This window comes from Pongo abelii, chromosome 20 (assembly GCF_028885655.2).
Source record: "Pongo abelii isolate AG06213 chromosome 20, NHGRI_mPonAbe1-v2.0_pri, whole genome shotgun sequence".
In the NCBI taxonomy this organism is placed as follows: domain Eukaryota; kingdom Metazoa; phylum Chordata; class Mammalia; order Primates; family Hominidae; genus Pongo; species Pongo abelii.
In genome coordinates, this window is record NC_072005.2 from 44829220 (window position 1) to 44847395 (window position 18176).

The 18176-nt window shown below is 52.3% G+C and overlaps 2 protein-coding genes and 1 long non-coding RNA gene across 4 annotated transcripts; 2 read left to right on the forward strand and 1 right to left on the reverse strand.

Moving 5' to 3' along the window:
* The first annotated feature begins 478 nt into the window (after positions 1–478).
* NCCRP1 (NCCRP1, F-box associated domain containing) lies at positions 479–5372 on the forward strand. Its single transcript, XM_002829190.5, has 6 exons — positions 479–834; positions 1546–1608; positions 1687–1738; positions 2685–2780; positions 3836–3974; positions 4106–5372. The coding sequence occupies exons 1-6, from the start codon at positions 498–500 to the stop codon at positions 4244–4246; spliced, it is 828 nt and encodes a 275-aa protein (XP_002829236.2). The 5' UTR covers positions 479–497; the 3' UTR covers positions 4247–5372.
* Positions 5373–6339: 967 nt separating this feature from the next.
* SYCN (syncollin) lies at positions 6340–8352 on the reverse strand. 2 transcript variants are annotated; one of them, XM_054540385.2, is made up of 3 exons: positions 8269–8352; positions 7371–7834; positions 6340–6505 (listed from the first exon to the last, which is right to left on the reverse strand). In XM_054540385.2, the coding sequence occupies exons 2-3, from the start codon at positions 7769–7771 to the stop codon at positions 6496–6498; spliced, it is 411 nt and encodes a 136-aa protein (XP_054396360.1). In that variant the 5' UTR covers positions 7772–7834; positions 8269–8352; the 3' UTR covers positions 6340–6495. The 2 variants fall into 2 exon arrangements, with proteins under 2 accessions (XP_054396360.1, XP_002829237.2); XM_002829191.6 differs by having other exon boundaries at positions 7371–8352.
* Positions 7704–15555, forward strand: LOC129051967 (uncharacterized). The gene is made up of 3 exons (XR_008516580.2): positions 7704–7908; positions 14497–14658; positions 14877–15555. It is a non-coding gene; the product is annotated as an uncharacterized LOC129051967 (long non-coding RNA).
* Positions 15556–18176: the final 2621 nt, after the last annotated feature.

Here is an 18176-nt window from a genome sequence, read left to right on the forward strand (position 1 = left end):
CACACGCTCTGTCAGGCCCACGCTGGGTCCTCAGCTGGCCCTGGGAAAATTGGGGCAGGAAGTCTGGGGACCTCAGGAGGGGGCTGGTGCCTGGACTTCTGGGTCTGAGGGAGGAGGGGCTGGTGCCTGGACTGCTGGATCTGAGGGAGGAAGGGCTGGGGGCCTGCATTCCTGGGTCTGAGGGAAGAGGGGCTCCTGCCTGGACTCCTGGTCTGAGGGAGGAGGGGCTAGGGGCCTGGACTCCTGGGTCTCAGGGAGGAGGGGCTGGGGGCCTGGACTCCTGGGTCTCAGGGAGGAGGGGCTGGGGGCCTGGACTCCTGGGTCTCAGGGAGGAGGAATGGGGGCCTGGACTCCTGGGTCTGAGGGAGGAGGGTCCGAGGGACAAGATCCTCCCCCGACACGCCCCTCTCTTAAATGCCAGCCAGGGTGCCCTGCCCCTTCCCGCTCCCAGTTAACCCCAGCCCTGCGAAACCGGGACAGTCGCGCAGCCTCGAGGGATGGAGGAGGTGCGTGAGGGACACGCGCTCGGTGGCGGGATGGAAGCCGATGGGCCCGCGAGCCCCCAGGAGCTGCCTCCCTTGCCACGGTCGCCCTCACCGCCGCCGTCGCCGCTACCACTGCCCTCGCCGCCGTCGCTGCCATCGCCCGCAGCCCCGGAGGCCCCTGAGCTCCCCGAGCCGGAGCAGCCGTCCGAGGCTCACGCCCGGCAGCTGCTGCTGGAGGAGTGGGGGCCGCTGAGCGGGGGCCTGGAGCTGCCCCAGCGCCTCACCTGGAAGCTGCTCCTGCTGCGGCGGCCGCTCTACCGCAACCTGCTGCGCTCGCCCAACCCCGAAGGTGCGCAAGGGCCCCTAGCAGCCAGGAGGCACCACCCTGACCGTCTGTCTCTTCCTCTTTCCCTGTTTCCTTATCTCTCTATCTCTTTGTCTCTCTCTGTCTCTGCATTTCTCTGCATCCCTCTGTCTCCTTTTCTGTCATTGTGCCTCTCCATTTTACCACCTGTCTCTCTGTCATGTATCTCACCTACCTCTCTCACACCTCTCCGTCTCTCTTTCTCTCTCCTCCTCTCTCTCTCCCCCTCTGCCTATGTTTCTGTCTCTTGAGACGGAGTCTTGCTGTCGCCCAGGATGGAGTGCAGTGGTGCAATCGCAGCTCACTGCAACCTCCGTCTCCCAGGCTCAAGCAATTCTCCTTCGTCAGTCTCCCGAGTAGCTGGGATTACAGGCACGCACCACCATGCCTGGCTAATTTTTGTATTTTTAGTAGAGACAGGGTTTCATCATATTGGCCAGGCTGGGCTGGTTTCAAACTCTTGGTCTGTCTCTTTCTCTAGGTTCTTCTCTCTGTCCCTCTGTCTCTGTCTCACCACACCCCACTTACCCCTGGCATTGCCCTCTCCCCAGAGCCCTGACTCACTCATCCCTGCCGGGCTGCCCTGACCTGGCACAGATTCCTACCTTTCCACTATGTAGCCCTGCGGGTAGGGAGGGGTGAGGCAGTGGAAGGTGGAGGGGCTGCCCAGAGGCTCCACTCACCTGTCCATTTCAGGCATCAACATTTATGAGCCAGCACCCCCTACTGGTCCCACCCAGCGACCCCTGGAAACTCTGGGTAAGTGCTTGGAGGGCCGGGTTGCTGAGGGTGGGGAGGGTCCTCCAGTGTTCTAACCCTTTGCTCCCCATCCTGCAGGCAATTTCCGTGGCTGGTACATTAGAACCGAAAAGCTCCAGCAGAACCAAAGGTGAGTCGCCAGGGCCGGTGTGGCTTACACTCCATTCCCTGCTCCACCCTTCCTCGCTGTGAGACCTGGAGAAACTGACTTGGCCTCTCTGGACCTCCATTTCCTGCTCTGTAAACAGGGTTAGCATAAGAGAGAATGCTTGTAAAACACACAGCATAGGGCCCGGCCAGGTCTGGCTAGCACCAGTCAATAGCAGCTATTATTGGTTTTTGGTTTTTGTTTTTAAGATGAAGTCTCACTCTGTTGCCCAGACTAGAGTGCAGTGGCGCAATCTCAGCTCACTGCAACCTCTGCCTCCCAGATTCAAGCAATTCTCCTGCCTCAGCCTCCTGAGTAGCTAGGATTACAGGTGTGGGCCATCATGTCCAGCTCATTTTGTATTTTTAGTAGAGATGGCGTTTCACCATGTTGGCCAGGCTGGTCTCGAACTCCTGACCTCAAGTGATCTGCCTGCCTCAGCCTCCCAAAGTGCTCAGATTACAGGCATGAGCCACCGCGCCTGGCTATTCTTGCTATTGTTGTAATTATTCTAAGGCTCTTTCCCTGGGAGGGGAAGAGTCACCCCAGGCCCCCTGTCCTCCATGAAACAGAGCCTTGCTCCTGCACAGTAGATGAGCTGGTGTGACTTGGAAGCTCAGGGTCACACAGGCCAGGGTTGGGATCCTGACTCTGCCACATGTTTGCTGCTTGACCTTGGACACTTCTCCATCCTCAGCCTCAGGTTCCTCGTCTGTAGCATGGGGTTCAGGATGCATTGCCCTCAGAGGGGCCCATGGGGACTGAGAGTGGAAGGTGCTGAGGGAGCACCCCACATGTGGGGACCCAAGCTATCCCTAAGAAAGCGCTAAGACAGGGCTTCCTGCTCCCTGGAGCCAGGCCGACCGGGGAGATCCCCGAGGATTCTGTCAGATCGCAGACCCTGCCTCTCCCGGCCCTTCTTTCACAGCTGGACAGTGAAGCAGCAGTGTGTGGACCTTCTGGCTGAGGGCCTGTGGGAGGAGCTGCTGGATGACGAACAACCAGACATTACGGTCATGGACTGGTGCGTGCCCCTGCCCTGCCGGCCTGACTCCGTGATCACGCAGGGCTGCCCAGAGCACGAGCCTTACTCTGAGCTCCCCTTGCTTTCAACCCCTCACCAAGACCCTCCTGGTGCTACAGGGTCCCGCCCTGCCCACCTCCCTGGCCCCTTCTGTTTGAGTCTTTCAGATTTTGAAATGTGCGAGGGGGTTACTGAGACTGATCTTTATTTCATTTTCTTTTCTTTTCTTTTTTTTTTTTTGAGATAGAGTCTCACTCTGTCGCCCATGCTGGACTACAGTGGTGCTATCTCGGCTCACTGCTACCTCTGCCTCCCGGGTTCAAGCGATTCTCCCGCCTCAGCTTCCCAAGTAACTGGGACTACAGGCGCGTGCCACCACACCCGGCTAATTTCTGTATTTTTAGTAGAGACGGGGTTTCACCATGTTGCCCAGGCTGATCTTGAACTCCTGACCTCAAGTGATCCGCCCGCCTTGGCCTCCCAAAGTGCTGGGATTACAGGCGTGAGCCACCGTGCCCAGCCTATTCCTTATTTGTTAAAAGCCTGTCACCCTCTATTCTCGAGACAAATTCCTTCTTATTCCTTAGGAGTCACTTACACATGGCTCCACCAGGAAGCCTTCCCTGATCACCCCTCAGCTGGGTCAGGTGCATTTGCTCCAGTGCCCTGTGCTCCCCATCCCGGTCCCAACCTCTCTGTCTGTGCCTCCAATTCCAGCCCCAACCCCTCTGCCTGGGTCCCCAGTTCTGTCCCCAACTCCTCTGCCTGGGTCCCCCCATCCTGGCCCTGACCCCTCTGCCCGTGCTCCCCATCCCAAACCTGGCTGTTCCTGGCTGTCATGTTTGGTGGCATGCCTGCCTCCCTCACTGGACTGTGAATCCCATGTGGCGGGGTGTGGGGCTGTCTTGGTCACTGCTATGTTGCCAGCACCACCCAGCTCAGGGCTGTGCACAGCATGGGTAGCAGCATGTGTGTTGAATGGGGAATGGGGCCAGGGGCTGGGGCTGGGTAGCTGAGACTGCAGTGACAGCTGAAGGCCTTGACCCCGCCTGCAGGTTCGAGGACAGCAGGCTGGATGCATGCGTCTATGAGCTGCACGTCTGGCTGCTGGCGGCCGACCGCCGCACGGTCATTGCTCAGCACCACGTGGCCCCCCGAACTTCTGGGAGAGGACCCCCTGGCCGCTGGGTCCAGGTGAGACTCTCGGCCCTGGGGCCCTCAACCCCAGATGTGTGTTCTTGTCCCAAGACCTCACAGAGGGAGGAGAACAGGTCCACGGGTCCTTGAAAAGGGCTCCTCCCTAACCCCGGGTGCTGTCACCACAGGTGTCCCACGTATTCCGCCATTATGGTCCCGGTGTGCGCTTTATCCACTTCCTGCATAAGGCCAAGAACCGCATGGAGCCTGGTGGGCTGCGGCGGACACGGGTGACCGACTCCTCCGTATCTGTGCAGCTCCGGGAGTGACTGGCTGGCTCCTCTGTCCTGACCCCCACAGCACCTCCCTGACCTTTAGAAGCCCCAACTCTTAGCCACCTCCTAGGCCCCTTATTTCTCCCTGGCCCTTGGCTTCTCACTTGATGGACAGCTTCACACACCCTTAAGTGGTGGACTCCGGCATTTTCCCAGCACTCTCTGAGCCCCATGAGGGCGGAGCCACTCCTTGTAAATTCAGTGCCTGACAGATGCTCTGGCACAGATGCTCTGTAGATCTCTGTTGAGTGAATGCATAGACACCTGTGCCCAAGGATGCTGAGGGCTGGTCTCTGCTTCTTTGAAGTTCACTGAAACTGAATGCTCACTGCTGTGTCACCAGCACCACCCAGCCCAGGGCTGTGAAGAGAGTGGGTGGCAGCGAATGTGTGTTGAAGGGGGAATGGAGCCATTCACTTCACTCAGTTCCTGTCCCATTTAACCACCCCAATCCTTGATCTTCCATTATCTTAACATCCCGGGGTCCTTCTGAACTGACCTTGACCTCTGATCTCTTCACACATCTCCCCTTAGCATCTCCACTTAGCTACTTCTATTTTTTTTGAGATGGCGTCTCACTCTGTCACCCAGGCTGGAGTGTAGTGACGCAATCTCGGCTCACTGCAATTTCCACCTCTCAGGTTCAAGTGGTTCTCCTGCCTCAGCCTCTCAAGTAGCTGGGATTACAGGTGCACAGCACCATGCCCGACTAATTTTTGTATTTTTAGTAGAGATGGAGTTTTGCCATGTTGGCTAGGCTGGTCTCGAACTCCTGACCTCAAGTGATCTGCCCACCTTGGCCTCCCAAAGTGCTGGGATTGCAGATGTGAGTCACTGCGCCCGGCCATTCCATATCTCTTAAGTCTCAGAATCTCCCCTAGCTCCCTCCAGGTGTCTGCAGTGGTCGTCCCCTCAAAGCTGTCCCACACCCTCCTCCGAGGACCCTTTGTGTATCTCCTCCAGCTACCGCAGAGCCCCCAAACCCAGGCATCTATGAAAGTCCCTCATTCATGAGGGTGGTGGGGACACAGACTGCGACCAGAACAGAAATATGAAAATGTGAATGACAGCGTCCCCCGTGTATGGAATGTGGGGATTAAAAGCATTTATCAGCCTCTAAGTCCTGATCTGATCACTTGCAGATCCTAGCCCTAGTACAGGGCTGGGTTCTAGAAGGCCCCCTGCTGTCCCCTGCAGGAACCATGGAGGGAGTCCGGAGGCCTCTGGAGGCCAGAAACAGCTCAAGGAAGAGTGTTTGTTTGTTTGTTTGTTTTGAGACAGAGTGCTCCCTCTGTTGCCCAGGCTGGAGTGCAGTGGCACGATCTCGGCTCACTGCAACCTCCACCTCTCAGGTTCAAGCCATTTCTGGCTAATGTTTGTGGGGTTTTTTTGTTTGTTTGTTTGTTTGGTTTTGAGATGGAGTCTCGCTCTGTCGCCTAGGCTGGAGCGCAGTGGCATGATCTCGGCTCACTGCCAGCTCCGCCTCCCAGGTTCACGCCATTCTCCTGCCTCAGCCTCCCGAGTAGCTGGGACTACAGGCGCCCGCCACCACACCCGGCTAATTTTTTTGTATTTTTAGTAGAGACGGGGTTTCACCGTGTTAGCCAGGATGGTCTCGATCTCCTGACCTCGTGATCCGCCCGCCTCGGCCTCCCAAAGTGCTGGGATTACAGGCGTGAGCCACCGTGCCCAGCCCTAATGTTTGTATTTTTAGTAGTGACAGGGTTTCACCATGTTTGCCAGGCTGGCCTTGAACTGCTGACCTCAGGTGATCCGCCCACCTCAGCCTCCTAAATTGTTAGGATTACAGGCCTGAGCCACCACACCAGGGCTAAGGAAGGGCTATTACTGAAAAGGATGGGGCATGTTTCATATGTAACAATCAGCTCAAGGTTCCCTTACAGTTCACTCACATGTCCTTCTGTGGGTGCGTGTCTTCGTGCACACCTAAAACCATGTCCGAGTCGATGGCGTGTCCTCATCCATGGCATTGTCCTGGGTATGGGCTGACCCAGGCCCAACCACCCTGCTCTCTCCTCCATCCCACCCGGTCCTTGCATCCCAGGGACAAGCAGATGACAGACGGGGACAACTGCACAAAGGCTGTATTGCAGGGGAAGTGGGAGGGGGCAGGCAGAACGCTCCTTCTCCTGGGTCTTGGGGCCCCGGAGCAGAGCTCAGGGATGGGCTGAGTGAGGGGCTTGGCACTCTGTGGAAGCTGCAGATGAGAGACCAGCAAAGCATCAGCTGCACCTGAAATGTAATCAAGAATTCCCTCCAGGGGCTCTCAGAGACCCAGAGTCTGGTGAGTTCTAGAAGCCTGAGACTGGGTGGGGGCTGGGGAGTCTGGGTCTGAGGCTCCAAGTTCAGGAACCAGGGATCCTAGCCTGGGAGTTTGGAGCTGGGGGCTCCTTGGAGCTCTTGGGGGACAGGAGTGGCTGGGGAGGGCTTGGGAGGGTGTCACCGCTGGATCTAGGTCCCAGGTCTGTGAGTGCAAGGCGGCCTCAGGGACCTCCAGGGTTGGGTCTTGGGGGTGGGCTGTGGGACTGGTTTTAGGGCTGAGGCTGGTCTAGAGGGTCTAGGGGAGCGGTGAGCATGAAGGCTACACACTGGGTGTTCCTATAATTGAGTCTGGGGTCTTGAGATCTGGGTTAGTTTTGGAGTCTGGGAGCTTTGAGATGTGATGATCTGGGGGATGGGGGCTGGCTTTGGTTCTGGGGACTCCAAGGTGAGGGGGTCTAGGAACTCTCAGTCCCCAGAATTAGCCAGCCCTCTCTGGGAAGTACAGCTGTGGGTGGGTGGGTAGGCGGAAGATTCCAGAAAGGGGAGGGTTGGCTCTGAATCCCAGAGCTGGGGCGGAGATCTCCGTCCCAGGGGCCTGGGCTGCAGGTGGAGTGGGGACCGGGTGCTGGGGGTGAGGAGAAGGAGGACCTGGTTTGGGTGAGGACTCTGAGATGGGGGCCTCCAGGACTGGTTCTAGGGAGGTCTGGTGCTCCCTGTTCCAGTCGGGAGCTCAGGGGTGTGGAGCAGCCTCGGGGCTTGGGTGGTGGGTGTGGGGGCTTGTGCGGAGCTGGGGCCTGGGCCTGGGGTGGGCTCGGAGCTTTGGGCAGCCGGGCACCTGCAGTAGAGCGCGGAGATAGCGTTGGACCAGTTTCCTAAGATGCCCCGGCGGTACTCCTCCAGGCGCGGGTAGGTGCCGGCAGAGAACTTGTGCGTCTTGCCCGCCTTGCCTTGCCGGGACCACACGGTGAGCTCGCAGCGCGGGGCCACCACAAGTGAGGAGGCGGTGTTGGCCCAGTTGGAGGGCAGGTAGGGCAGGTCTGCGCCCGGCTCCAGCGACAGCTCGGCGCCCCCGCAGCAGTTCTCATAGTAGGGGTCGCTCTTGTCATAGAGCTTGGCGCAAGTGCGCGTCCGGTCCGAGTGCTTGAGGTCGGCGGAGGCGGGGCAGGCGCCCTGGGCGCAGGGCACGGCGGCCAGGGCCAGGGCCAGGGCCAGCAGCAGCGGGCGCAGCGGGGACATGGTGGCAGTGCCCTGCCGCAGCCCCGCGCGCTTTTATGCGCCCGACCCGTGGGAAGGGACAAGCTGCGAAATAAGGACTCACCGAGGGAAGGGGAGGGCGCCCCTCCCTCAGGAGCCGGGAGACCTGCCTAACCTAGGTCAGAAACCCACAACCCTGAGTACAAGGTGGACTCTGTGTATACAACTTAGCACCTTAAGATGTTAGGCTACCAAGAACATTATAAAGAGAGACAATAGACAGAACTTGAGGAGGAGTCATTTGCAACACAGAGGGTGGCAGAGGTTAATAGACAGACATGGGAAGAGCTCTTAAAAATTGACAAGGGGCTTGCTGGTGGCTCACGCCTGTAATCCCAGCACTTTGGGAGGCCTAGACGGGTGGATCGCTTGGGCCCAGGAATTTGAGACCAGTCTGGGCAACATAGCAAGATCCCATCCCTACTGAAAAATAAAATTAGCTCAGCATGGTGGCATGGCCTGTAGTCTCAGCTACTTACAAAGCAGAGGCGGAAGGATCGCTTGAGCCCGGGAGTTCGAGGCTGCAGTGAGCCGAGATCGTTTCACTGCACTCCAGCCTGGGCAACAAAGACAGGAAAAAAAAAAAAGATAAGGAATGGAACAACCCTTATTCTAAATAAGGAAAGACTGGGAGGGGGAGGCAGGAGTGGGAGGCTGGGGCCTCCTGGCTGGGCAGGCTCCCTCCCTGGGAGGCAGGACCTTGGGAAAGGAGAAGCTGGAGATAAGGATAGAGGCCCTTGTGGTTGGTGGGCGGGTAGAGAAGGAGATGGGGAGGAGCCCCATGCCCCACCCCCACCAGGCTCAGACTGGGCAATCTTCCCAACTAAGGCTGGCAATCCAGAATCTGTGAAGTACAAGATAGCAGTATTTGCATAACACGTTAAAAACCTTTTGCAAGACAGTGTACAAAGGCTTGAGGAGATATTTGCAACATTTCAAAAGCATAGCATTGCAAGCTACAATATAAAAAGAGTGCACACAGGTTGGGCGCGGTGGCTCACACCTGTAATCACAATACTTTGGGAGACTGAGGCAGGTGGATCATTTGAGGCCAGGAGTTCGAGACCAGCCTGGCCAACATGGTGAAACCCCGTCTCTACTTAAAGTACAAAAATTAGCCAGGCGTGGTGGCACGTGCCTGTAGTCCCAGCTACTCGGGAGGCTGAGAGATGAGAATCACTTGAACCTGGGAGGTGGAGGTTGCAGTGAGCCAAGATCGCGTCAAAAAAAAAGAGTGCATACAAATTGACAAGAAATGCACCCCTCCCTCCCACACGCTAAGGACAGGCCTAGGAGAGGGAGAGGGAGGGAACAGCCTGCGACTCCCACCCCAGGAGCCAGGAGACTTTCTTAACTAAGGTTGGCAGTCTTCAATCTATAAAACAAATGGTGGACCTTTTGAGCTGTATAAAACTGTAAAACTGTTGTATAGCAAAAACAAAACAAAACCCACAAACCCATCCAGGGAAAAATAGACTCAATTCCTATCATATAAAATGAGTTCTTACCAATCAGCCAGTAGAAATGAAACAAGGGCCGGGTGCAGTGGCTCCTGTAATCCCAGCACTTTGGGAGGCCCAGGCGAGTGGATCACTTGAGGTCAGGAGTTCGAGACCCGCCTGGCCAACATAGTGAAACCCTGTCTCTACTAAAAATACAAAAGTTAGCTGGGCATGGTGACACACAGAGCCTCGGGAAGCTGAGGCAGGAGAATTGCTTGAACCAAGGAGGCAGAGGTTGCAGTGAGCCGAGATCACACCATTGCACTCCAGTCTGGGTGACAGAGTGACTCTGCCAAAAAAAAAAAAAAAAAGAAAGAGAGAGAGAGAAAGAGAAAAAAAACAAGCAAAGGAAAAATTAGAGCAGTATAGGAAGGAGAGGGAGAATGGAACCCTCGGGCTGGACAGGGACCCGGACCTCTGGGAGCCTGGCCAAGGCCCTTCCAAGGTTCTTTGGAGTTCCCAGCCTCTTCCCAAAACAGGGTCAAGTGTGTGGATGCGCTGATTAGAGAGACAAGGGTCCACTGGCTCTGTCAGTACAGGTGTGGGCCTTGGTTTCCTTATCTGTGAAATGGGTAATGTTTCCTCCTACACCACAGGAATGTTGAAAAGGTTGCAGGAGATGGTAGAAGGGATGTGGTTTAGGAGGACAGTCCATGGAGTCAAACTGCCTGGGTCCAAATCCCAGTTCCTCTACGAGCTGTGCACACGAAGCCCTCAGGGACACGCTGATGGTACCTACCTCAGAGTGCTGGTTTAAGGAATAAATTAATTGGGTTGGGCGCAGAGGCTCACCACCTGTAATTCCAGCACTTTGGGAGGCCAAGGCAGGAGGATCACTTGAGGTCAGGAGTTCGAGATCAGCCTGGCCAACATGGCAAAGCCCCATCTCTACTAAAAATACAAAACTTATCTGGGCGTGGTGGCAGGTGCCTGTAATCCCAGCTACTTGGGAGGCTGAAGCAGAAGAATTGCTTAAACCTGGGAGGCCGAGGCTGCAACGAGCTGAGATTGTGCCACTGCACTCCAGCCTGGGTGACAGAGTGAGACCCTGCCAAAAAAAAAAAAAAAAAAGGAATAAATGAATTAATCCACGTAACAGCACTTAGAGAAGGGATCGGCCTTTGCTAAGTGCCATATGAGCATTTGCCATCATCATCACCACCGTCTTTTTTTTTTTTTTTAGAGATGGTCTCACTCTGTCTCCCAGGTCTGCAGCCTCAACCTCCTGGGCTTAAGCAATCCTCCCACCTCAGCTTCCTGAGTAGGGAACATGCCACCACAGGCACGCACCACCACACCCTGCTAATTTTTTTATTTTTTTGTAGAGATGGGGTTTTACCATGTTGCCCAGGCTGGTCTCGAACTCTTGGGCTCAATCAGTCCTCCTGCCTCCCACAGTGCTGGGATTACAGGTATGAGCCACTGCACCCAATGCATCATCATTATTATTAAAACCTTTAGCACGGTGCCTGGCACATAGTAAGGACTCAATAAACATAAACCATCACAACAACATAACACCAACAATTTGCTGTTATTCATGGTTGCTCAGCTAAACCTGTGCCCTGCTTGTCCTCCTCAGACACTGTGGCTTCCACCTCGGGCAGGGTAGGGCTGTTATTAAGAGCCAAAGACTGGAAACACTTGGAAGTAGGTTCAGATGTTGACTCTGCCACCTGCTTGCTGAGAAACCTTGGGAAAATGAACTTACCTCTCTGAGCTTCAGTTTCCTCCTACCTTCAATGGGATAATAGAAAATGAGGTCTCATGAGCCAGGCACGATGGCACATGCCCGTAGTCCCAGTTACTTAGGAGGCCAAGGCAGGAGGATCACTTGAGTCCAGGAGGTCAAGGCTGCATTGAGCTGTGATTGCACCACTGTGCTCCAGCCTGGGCAATAGAGGGAAACCCTATCTCTAAAAAAAAAAAAAAGAAAAAGAAAAAAAAAAGACGTCTCTACAAAGTAATTTACAACTGATATAATACATTATGAACAATCCATATAATTGTTATTTATAAATATAATATAGGCAGGGCACGGTGGTTCACGCCTGTAATCCTGGCACTCTGGGAGGCCGAGGCGGGAGGATCACTTGAGGTCAGGAGTTCTGAGACCAGCCTGGCCAACATGGTGAAACCCTGTCTCTACTAAAAAAATACAAAAATTAGCTGGGCGCAGTGGCACATGCCTGTAATCCCAGCTACTCAGGAGGCTGAGGAAGGAGAATCGCTTGATCCTGGGAGGCGGAGGTTGTAGTGAGCCAAGATAGTGCCATTGCACTCCAGCCTGGGTGACAGAGTGAGACTCCGTCTCCAAAAAAAAAAAAGAAGAAATATATATATACATATATATGTACATGTATGTAATATGAATACTTAATATACAATATTGCATTAACACAATAGTACAAATGCAAATACATAAAGCATGAAGTACAGTGCCCAGTACATGATAGGTACTCAATACATGGGAGCTACTATGACTGTTCTAACAGCTCTGAGACCCTGGCCATTGGCCTGGCCCTGCCCAGGGATCCTTCTTTCTCATTTCCTTTTGTGATCCCTTGAAATCTAATCTCCAGCTGCTGACTTCCCAGAGAGCCTCCTTGGTCCCAGGGACACAGAACACCCGCCCTCTGGCTCTGCACCGCCCCAGACACAGGGATGGAGGGCAGCAGAGTCACTTAGAGTCCCACCCACCCCGGAGGGCCATGAACTTCAGACACAGAGAGCGACATGGCTAGGGAGACCCTGACAGGGAGACAGACGCAGGCACAGGAAGGAACACGGAACCCACTGAGGCACAGTACACAGCCCGCATCTGACAGAGCCCACAGAGACCCAGGGCCTGGGCACAGCATTTTCAATCCTGCCTCACACACGGGCAGGGAGTAGGGACATGCATCACACAGCCAGCCACTGATGGTTCTGGATTCTCACTGGTGAATCCTAGGGTAGACACATGCACAGCTCTGGGGCAACACGTACCCCTGTCCCTCAACGGAACCACACACAGCCATTGTCACAAACAAGCCTCCAGTCTTCCTCCACTCCCGCCCTACACTCTACAAATCTCACACCTGTGAAATCTTTTTTTTTTTTTTTTTTTTTTTTTTAAGCAGAGTTTCGCTCTCGTTGCCCAGGCTGCTGCAGTGCAATGGTGCGATCTTGGCTCACTGCAACCTCTGCCTCCTGGGTTCAAGCGATTCTCCTGCCTCAGCCTTTCAAGTAGCTGGGATTACAGGTGCCCGCCACCATGCCCAGCTAATTTTTTGTATTTTTAATAGAGACAGCGTTTTGCCATATTGGCCAGGCTGGTCTCAAACTCCTGACCTCAGGTGATCCACCCACCTCTGCCTCCCAAAGTGCTGGGATTACAGGCATGAGCCGCCACACATCATGTGAAATCTCACACACACACATCTGACTTGTTCACATAAGCACGCGTCACACACACACAAACACACACACAAGCGCACAGCGTCCTCACTCAGAAACAATTTCCTCAGTATTTATTAACACAAACTAGACAAATAGTAGAAAAACAAACATCTTATTACACAATTTTTTCTAATAGGAGAATGTCCTGCCCTTGGGGAACCATGAGCCCTTGAGAATGTCAGATGGTAAATAAATCAATAATTCGAACACAACGTGAAAAGAGTTAGAACAGGGGTATACAAAGGAATGCAATGGGAAGAATGACAGGTTGGTTTGTTTGTTTCATATCCACTGATATATTTTGGTTTATATAATAAGGAATCCTCTTTTCAGGTTTTACAACCTTGATTTGACATTTTTCAGCACAGCATAAAAAGGGAGATTGCTTAAACATGTGAAATTGCCACTAGAAGAAAAACGAAAGTATTTGTCTCCATCACGGTGGTACTTGAACATAAACAACATTATAGGTTGTACATAATTTAAATGAAAATGATGTGTGTTGCATAAATACAGGAAAATATTCAGATCGGTACTTAAGTTCATATTGGGTCATCAGAATGCATTACAATTTTGTAAAGATATGACACTGAATGACATCTTCTTTCTTGTTTTGAGACAGGGTCTTGCTCTGTTGTCCAGGCTGGAGTACAGTGGTGCGATCATAGCTCACTGTAGCCTCAAACTCCTGGCCTCAAGCAATCTTCCTGCCTCAGCCTCCTGAGTAGCTAGGACCACAGGTACACACCACCATGCCCAGCTATTTTTTTTTTTTTTTTTGAGACAGAGTCTCACTCTGTCGCCCAGGCTGGAGTGCAGTGGCGCGATCTCGGCTCACTGCAAGCTCTGCCTCTCGAGTTCACGCCATTCTCCTGCCTCAGCCTCCCGAGTAGCTGGGACTACAGGCACCTGCCACCATGCCCAGCTAATTATTTTGTATTTTGAGTAGAGATGGGGTTTCACCCTGTTAGCCAGGATGGTCTGGATCTCCCAACCTTGTGATCTGCCCGCTTCGGCCTCCCAAAGTGCTGGGATTACAGGCGTGAGTCACGGCACCTGGCTATTTGCATATAATTCTTAAGGGATAGTATAATCTCAAAGCAGCCATACTGTGTGGTTTGGAAACAGTGGTTCTCGAAGGGTACTCCCTGGACCAACAGCATCAGCATCCTGTCAGAACTTGCTAGAAGTTCAAATTCTCACCTCCACCCCAGCCCTACTCTGGGATGGGGCCTTGCAATCTGGGTTTTCACAAGCCCTCCTGGTGACTCCAGTGCACACTCAAGTTTGAGAACTGACGGCTAGGGCTTCAGTCTGAGGCTTCCTATGTCACGAATGGTTTATTACATCTAGAATTTTCTCTTTTTTTTTCTTTTTCTTTTCTTTTTTTTTTTTTTTTTGTGACAGAGTCTTGCTCTGTTGCCCAGGCTGGAGTGCAGTGGCATGATCTTGGCTCACTGCAACCTCTGCCTCCTAGGTTCAAGCAATTCTCCTGCCTCAGCCTCCCAAATAGCTGGGATTACAGACACACGCCACCATGCCCGGCTAATTTTTACATTTTTAGTAGAGACGGGGTTTCACCACGTTGGCCAGGCTGGTCTTGAACTCCTGACCTCAAGCGATCTGCCTGCCTCGGCCTCCCAAACTGCTAGGATTATAGGCGTGAGCCACCACGCCCAGCCTACGTCTAGAATTTTCTGTATTGATACTTCAATTTGTTTAGATCCTTTAAAAGTATATTTCATGTAATTTTCCTGATTACAGAAAAATATTGTCATTAGCAATTAGAAAAGGAAACATCTCCAGTGCCCGGAGCTCCAAATGCCCAGATTGAACTTGAATCTCCTGCAACTCAGACAAAAGATTGGTCATCAGCTAATCTCAGGACACAGCTGACCTCCATTTTCTCAGATACACCTGCGGCAGGTGAGGTGCCTTGACTTAAAGGTTCCCAGGGTCCCACAGTCCTTTTCTGGTCTAGGCCAGAGCTACTCAACCTTTAAGGTGCTGCCAACCTCCTAGAGGGAGAGGGAGGGTGAGATGGGAAAGGTCTTAAGCTACAGATTCTGCTTCAACAGGTTTGGGCTTGGGTTTAAGTTTAGGTCCTGAATTTCCTTTTTTTTTTTTTTTTTTTTTTTTGACAGGCTGGGGCGCACTGTAGACAGGGTTTCACCATGTTGGCCAGGCTGATCTCAAACTCTTGACCTCAAGCGATCCACCCACCTCGGCCTCCCAAAGTGCTGGGATTACAGGCGTGAGTCACTGCGCCCGGCTGGGTTTAGGTCTGAATTTCTTGCAAGTTCCCAGAGCATGCCAGGCTGCTGAGGGCCATTGTATGAGTGGAGAGGTTCTCTGCAAACTGACAGTCTAAGCTGAGACAGATAATGCAAGAATACAGCCCCAATTTGGAATCTGCCACCAGGAGGAGGTGGCAGGAATACAGAGGGAAGCCAGGCCAGGAGAACTCAGGGAAGCGATGGAGATGGAAACTCAGATTAAATTCTGAAGGAAGCCGGTAAAGGAAGCTGGATCTGAAACTCTTTAGGGCTGCAATAGCGTTGGTCCAGGAGCCCCTGCGGGTGGGCAGTGAAAACCCTAAGCCAAGCCTGGAGAGGGGACGGGGTTTCGCTGGTAGCAGGGCCCGGGAAGGGGGAACCCGGAAGCGCTCAGGAGGTGGCGCCATAGCACAGAGATTGAGCGGGTCCAGGACTGTGGGTTCAAATCCTGCCTCTGCCTTTTCTGGGCTGTGTGAGTTTGAGCAAGTTACTCAGCCTCTCTAAGCTTCAGTTTCCCTCATGCGTGAAGTGGACACAATACACACACAAAAACTGCTTACGTGTTCTTGGAGTTTTGAGATTTGTAGGGAGGTTTCCTGTTTCTTATTGCTTAATATTGGTCATCAATACATTCTGTCTCACTCTCTCTCTCTTATTTTTTAAAATGTTATTAATTTTTATCAGGCACTCTCCGAGCCAGAGTAGTCTCAGAGACTCCCTCATTTTTTCTTTTCTTTTTTTTTTTTTTTTTTTTTTGAGAGAGAGAGTCTCACTCTGTCACCCAGATTAGAGTGCAGTGGCGCAATCTTGGCTTACTGCGACCTCCACTTCCCAGGTTCAAGTAATTCTCCTGCCTCAGCCTCCTGAGTAGCTGGGACTATAGGTGCACTCCACGATGCCTGGCTTATTTTTTGTATTTTTAGTAGAGACGAGGTTTCACCATGTTGGCCAGGCTGGTCTCAAACTCCTGACCTCAGGTGATCCACCCTCCTCAGCCTCCCAAAGTGCTGGGATTACAGGTGTGAGCCACCACGCCCGGCCTCATTTTTTCTTTATCAGTTTTGATTTATAATTGCAAAACTTTTTTTTTTTTTTTTTTTTTAGATGGAGTTTTGCTCTTGTCGCTCAGGCTGGACTGCAGTGGTGCAATCTCGGCTCACTGCAACCTCTGCCTCCTGGGTTTAAGTGATTCTCGTGCCTCAGCCCCCTGAGTAGCTGGTATTACAGGCACCTGCCACCACACCTGGCTAACTTTTGTATTTTTAGTAGAAACAGGGTTTTACCATGTTGGCCAGGGGCTGATCTCGAGTTCCTGACCTCAAGTGATCCACCTGCCTCGGCCTCCCAAAGTACTGAGATTGCAGGCGTGAGCCACCGCATCTGGCCTTATAGTTGCAACATCTTTATTAGACTCTTCACCAATGATAACTAACAGTTGGCTTTGTGGGTTCGGGTTCTCACTATTGCACATTTTTTTCCTTAATTTGATCTTATTTCATTAATGATAAATAGCATTAGTTACCATTGCGGATTTGGTTATTATACCTTTTTTTTTGTTTTTTTGAGTTAAGGTGTTGCTCTGTCACCCAGGCTGGAGTGCAGTAGTATGATCACAGCTAATTGCAGCCTCAACCTCCTGGGTTCAAGCAATCCTCCTGCCTCAGCCTCCAGAGTATCTGAGAATGTGCCACCATACCCAGCTATTTTTTTTTTTTTTTTGTACAGATGGGTCTCAGTCTGTTGCCCAGGCTGTTCTTGAACTCTTGGGCCCAAGCAATCCTCCTGTCTCAGCCTTCCCGGTAGCTGGGACTACGGGCACATGCCACCACGCCCAGCTAATATTTTTTCTTTTTGTAGAGATGGGATCACTCACTGTGTTGCCAAGCTGCTTTCAATCTCCTGGGCTCAAGTGATCCTCCTGCCTTGGGCTGCTAAAGCACTGGGATTTCAGGGATGAAGCGCTGCTCCCAGCCTATTATATCTTTCATGATTGCTTTTTATTCTTTTTTCCTTTGAGTTTTTTGTTTGTTTGTTTGTTTGTTTTTGAAACGGGGTCTCGCTCTGTCACCCAAGCTGGAGTGCAGTGGTGCGATCTCGGCTCACTGCAACCTCCGCCTCCCAAGTTCAAGGGATTCTCCTGCCTCAGCCTCCCGAGTAGCTGGGACTACAGGCATGTGCCACCCACACCCAGCTAATTTTTTGTAGTTTTAGTAGAGATGGGGTTTCACCATGTTGCCCAGGCTGGTCTTGAACTCCTGACCTCAAGTGATCCACCCACCTTGGCCTCCCAAAGTGCTGGGATTACAGGCATAAGCCACCATGCCTGGCCCTTTTCTTTGAGTTTTGCATGCTGTTCTTTTCCTCACATTTAAGATAGATGGTTAGCTGGCTTATTTTCAGCCTCGTTCCTTTTCCCACATTTGTATTTAAGGCTTTACACTTTTTTTGTGGGATTGTTGTGTGTCTTACATAAGCAAAAAGTATAGTGGGTTGAGGTTATTTCAGGCACATGGAAAGTGCTCATTGTGTTTACTGACATGGATGATGGTTTTGATTATTATTTTATTTATTTATTTATTTTGAGACAGAGTCACACTCTGTTGCCCAGGCTGGAGTGCAGTGGCGCGAACTCACCTCACTGCACTCCACCTCCCGGGTTCAAGCAATTCTCCTGCCTCAGCCTCCTGAGTAGCTGAAATTATAGGTGTGCACTACCACACCTGGCTAATTTTTGAATTTTTTAAAATAGAGATGGGGTTTCCCTATATTGGCCAAGGTGGTCCCGAGCTCCTGACGTTAGGTGATCCACCTGTCTCAACTTCCCAAAGTGTGATGATTATTATTCTTATTAATCAGGAGCTTTAGAGTCAGAGAAAGATTCAAGCAAGAAGTTTGGATTAATTATGAATCAGTTTCCTATTGCTGCCATAACAAATGATTGCAAACTTAGTGCTTTACAACAACACAGATTCATTATCTCACAGTCCTGGAAGTTGGAAGTCCAAAATGAGTCTCCTTTGGCTAAAATCAAGGTGTCATCAGGCTGCCTTCCTTCTGGAGGCTCCAGGGGAGAATCCTGTTTCTTGCATTTTCCAGATTCTAGAGGCCACTTGCATTCCTTAGCTTGTGGCCCCTTCCTTGTTGAAGCCAGCAACAGAGAACCTTTGA